The following is a 4943-nucleotide window of genomic DNA, read 5'->3' on the forward strand; positions in this document are numbered from 1 at the left end:
ATTCACCTGGGTATTGAACCCATTAGTCCCAGCCTCTCTGAAAAGGGCCCTACATCTCTTAAATGACCTTCTTCCAAAACAGCTCAAAAGCATATGAATTTAATTTGATATTTCAATGTTTCTCATACCAACCACAATTTTTAATGGTAAAATATGACCAAAACAGACTGAAATACATGTTAGAACTAGATGTTTTGGTTACATGTCTTGGTCTCTCCATATCCCTGCACTACATGAACATTAATTAAACTACAATCAGTGTCAAAATCATTATGCCTTCTCTAACCTCCTTCACAACTTTCCATCAATACTACAATGTGAAACATAACTAATGTTCTCAAATTTACAAAAAAAAAAAAAAAATGATTGAAATATGTTCTCACACATTGGATTGAAGAGGAATGATTGTTCCTGAAGAACTCTGTTTGAAAGAGCCAGCAGCTCTCATATTGTTCTCTCTTCCTCATCAAAAGATGGAAAACTACAAAATGTCATCTTCTACATTTGTGTTCTTTTTACAACAGGCAGTTGCTGTTCATTCCAGTATACTCAAGACATTTCTACTTGTAAAGTGCTAACAACTCTGTGTTAATCCTGCAAATATACCACTGGTTCTACATAAAACATTTAGGAAAGGCTATTGTACTTGCTATAATACTCTATTTTTAAATATACATAAAACAGCTTTTAGAGACAACAAGGGACCTATTGACCCATTAGGCTGTCCCATTCCCTGAACTATTAAAATTTGAAATAAAAAACTCGAAGTCAATCCTTGATCTCCATAAGGAATTTGAATAACAACAACGAAAAATACTTTTTAGTTTATTAAAGTAAATGTTCAAATTTCTGACCATTAACTTTGAATCTGTACACACCTCAAAATTAATGGCTAACAATTTGAAGATTTACTTTAATAAACTAAAATGTATTTTTTGTTCTTGTTGTTATTCCAAATAGTTATGAGGTATGACTTTTGCACCACCCTGTATGTACAGATGTTTAAGAAGGCTTTCTCTTAACAGAAAATCAAGTTGCACCTTTTTCCTTAAAGGGTGTTGAATGAATCATGAAAATTGTAGATCACTTATAGAAATTAATATGAACGTCTAACAACCAACAACGTCTTTTCATAAATGTAAACATACATTTAAATATATAGAAAATGTAATTTTTTTACACTGTGTATCATTTACTTTAAATAGGCTTATTTCACATTAACTATGTTAAACATTTACTACTTTATGGTTGTATACAAAATCAAGAATGGGAAAGATGTATGACACTTTGTATTCTGTATATCTTTATTAAGTTACCTAGTACCCAACAGTATCTAGAACACACCATTCATAAATCAAATTTTTTTTTCAAACTAGGCAGAGGTAAAAATTGTTTTTTTAAATTTTATCAATTGTGTGCTAAACTTCTAGATTACACTCTCTTATACATTTTATACTTTTAAAAGGAGTTTATGACCAGTATTGGATTCTGTGCCAAGGACAAGTTAAGGATCAAGTGAGTTGATACAAAATTTCAAGATGAATTCTACTTATAATCAGGGAAATGTTCTGGACCTTTTGTGCCACTAAAAACAGTGACTTTGGACGGTAACAAGGCCAAGAGAGTATAGGATAACTAAAGAAAGTTTTCATTCATATTTCTTGTTTAACTATCAAAAACTTCAAAGTCTTTGTATATTAAATGAATTATGCACAGCCAGCAGGGAGTAATAGTATGCTTTAAATATGACAGCATATTATGGTATATTTTGCAATAAAAAATATGCTGCAGGGTTACTGTAAAGACACACAGCTATGAGACTGGGAATACAACATGGAATGTAACAATATATTGAGGCTCCAAATTTATTTTAATATAACATATTCAACCCTATCTATCCATTACTGAGATCATGTAAACCAAACTTAGGCTTTCAGAGAAAAGTTTCAAAAAAATACAAAGTTTCTATTATTAATATTTTCAAGGAAAAAATACTTTAATTAATATTTCTAGCATCTTGAGGAGAAGTTTACTTTATTGATAAGTTTACAATTATTATAGAGACCATGGGAACATAAGTGACAAGTCTGTTATCATTCTGATTCAGTTATATTTAAAAGAGAAATCTAACTGCACAATAAATAAAATCTTAAAAATGAAATGTAGACAGGAAATAGAAGTATGGAACCAATTAAAGTATCAACATTTGAACAATACTTTGTTTTCCACAATAGAGCAGAACATTCCCAAGATTTTCAGAATATTGTAATGAACCAATACCAACACAAACAGACAAAAATGATAACAGCACATTATAATGACAGAATGAAGAATAGTAAACATAAAGCTGTATATTCAATATTCACAATCATAGTATAAAAGTGTAAAGTGTATGTGTAATTCTGGTTATTAAAAAAATATATACATGCAATTTATATTAAAACACTTGATATATATATATTCAAAACACTAATTACTAAATGAGATATAATGTTCCTATAAACAGATTTGTGAAACAAATATATTGGGATGTAAGTTTTAGTTACAAGTCCACAATTCTGTTTTATTGCATATTACAATATAACATTATTTTTAATTCATATTTTACTGGCAGGTGGTAAAAGTTTCACGTTGAAACTTTAACAAGTAAAACAAAATGTTTTTAATTACCTTCTAATATGCTTAAGTTTCAGGTCATCTAGTACATCTTTGTGTAAAGTACTACCTTACAGATTATTTTACAAACACTGTAAACAGGTAATTTTCTACATTAATAGAAATGTATCTTTCAGGAACTGTAGGGTTTCATGGAAAACAAGATGGAAGCTACATAATCAGAATATTACATGTAAGTAACTACCATAGTAAAAACTTTGCTACATGAAAAGGCCCCCAGTGACTTCTATTACTTCACCTGTTATGTAATTACTTTTGCTAGATGCTAAGAATAAAGAAGCTTCTGCAACATCTTCAGGTTTTCCAAATCTTCCCATTGGTGTTAACTTTTTAAAGTGAGTCATTACCTTTTCTGGAACAGTCATAACCATGGGAGTATCAATAAAGCCTGGCATTATGGCATTGCACCTAATTCCATATTTAGCCATCTCTTTTGCAACACTCTTAGTTAACCCAACAACACCAGCTTTAGATGCTGCATAATTGCACTGGCCAATGTTTCCAACTTTTCCTATGATGCTAGAAATGTTGATTATTGAACCAATCTTTATTTTGTGTGCAATCATCAGTCGACAAGCAGCTTGTGTGACGAGGAAAGTACCTTTTAGATTAACATTTAACACATCATCAAACATCTGTTCTGTCATTTCATTCATTAATCCATCATGAGTAATTCCTGCACTATTTACAACAATGTCAGGTGCTTGACAAAGCCTCTGGTTGATGGTCGTAAATAAATTATTCACACTTTGAGACTGGCTTACATCCACTATCTCCACAATATATGAATTTTCTCCTCCTAAAATTCAGTAGAGCAAACAGTTTTTATATTAAGCAATGCATATATTTCTATTATTGATAAAATGAAAATCACAAACAGAATTAAATCATGTGAATTATAGTTTGTGCAATAGGAAGAGTTCCTTTTAGTCTATCATTTAACTTATCATTATCATCAAACATATGTTGTCATTTAATTCATCAATCTCTTATTAATGATTTCTGCACTACTTACAAAAATGGCACTTATCAATGTACTTAAAGGTACTAGAAGTTTCTTTAAATTTTAGTACAGCACATTTCAATCCATTATATGCAGGTATCTGGACAATGAAATCTTGCCACAGTTCACATACAGTGTACAATAGTACATAATGTGATCTTCAGAGTCTTTACCTAGCTATAGCTAGGCTACAAACAGCCTGATCATTATTTTTTAATAAGTTAACTTTGAAAGTATTTAAAAGTAACCTGTAGATATAGTACATATAGCTATAATATATATATCTTGTTTTATACTTTTTTATACTAAATTAATATTAATTCCCACAACGATTTTTCCATCCTATTCTCCAAAAAGCACAATTTACAAAGGCATAGGACTAAAAGACATTATGAGAAATGTCTTAAAATCCTTCTTTATGGATTTATGTAACCATTTAATGATTTAGGATCACTGTCAACTACTTAGGATAAGAAAATCAACAAATACTGGAGGATGGAAAGCATTACAATTATTAATATTGTTATTATTAAAGTATTCGATCAGCTCATTTTTTTACAAGGTAAAGTACTAAACTGTAACTCGAGAACATGCTCTTAGAACAATTATACAAGTTCTAAAGTTAAACTTGTGTAAAACATGTTTTACTAGTTTTAAAGGTCTCTGGAAAGTTTGTATTTACATTACTTATACGACAAACTGTACAACTAAACCTAAGAGTAACAGGAGTCGAAAATAATCAGTGATGACGAGAAAGCAAGTTTTTCACGTTTTTGCATATAAAAACGAAAACAAGTTTTGAGATTGAGATTAAAAACAATTTTTACACACAGAGCATCTTCACGTTTTTAGATGTATGCACAAAAACTGACCTGGAGGAAGTGACTGTAAAGTTGATGTTGCAGCATTTTCGTTTATGTCAGCTACCACAATTTTTGCTCCTTCTCGAGCAAGAGCTTGACACACTGCTCTACCAATTCCACTACCACCTCCAGTAACAAGAGCCAACCGATCACTGAGCAATTTAGTTGAAGCCATATCCTCTTAACGAATTAATACATTAAGTTTTAGGCAACAAATATACATACATAAAACTTTTTTGTTGAGACTTATCGCAAAATTAGTTGTTTTGCTAACGCTATTCTAATTCTCACAATTTAAGATTAATACCTAACACAAACAACTCATATCTACAAACGTTAACAAACACACCGATTAGGTGAGTATTCGCCCTCTCCTGTCGGTAGTTAAGACTATTTTCTAA

General features: G+C 30.6%; 1 protein-coding gene across 1 annotated transcript; it reads right to left on the minus strand.

The window, feature by feature from the left end:
• Positions 1-1286: 1286 nt before the first annotated feature.
• Positions 1287-4943, minus strand: LOC143234181 ((3R)-3-hydroxyacyl-CoA dehydrogenase-like). Its single transcript, XM_076471338.1, has 2 exons — positions 4552-4943; positions 1287-3475 (listed from the first exon to the last, which is right to left on the minus strand). The coding sequence occupies exons 1-2, from the start codon at positions 4715-4717 to the stop codon at positions 2877-2879; spliced, it is 765 nt and encodes a 254-aa protein (XP_076327453.1). The 5' UTR covers positions 4718-4943; the 3' UTR covers positions 1287-2876.

This window comes from Tachypleus tridentatus, chromosome 12, assembly GCF_004210375.1.
Source record: "Tachypleus tridentatus isolate NWPU-2018 chromosome 12, ASM421037v1, whole genome shotgun sequence".
NCBI lineage: Eukaryota > Metazoa > Arthropoda > Merostomata > Xiphosura > Limulidae > Tachypleus > Tachypleus tridentatus.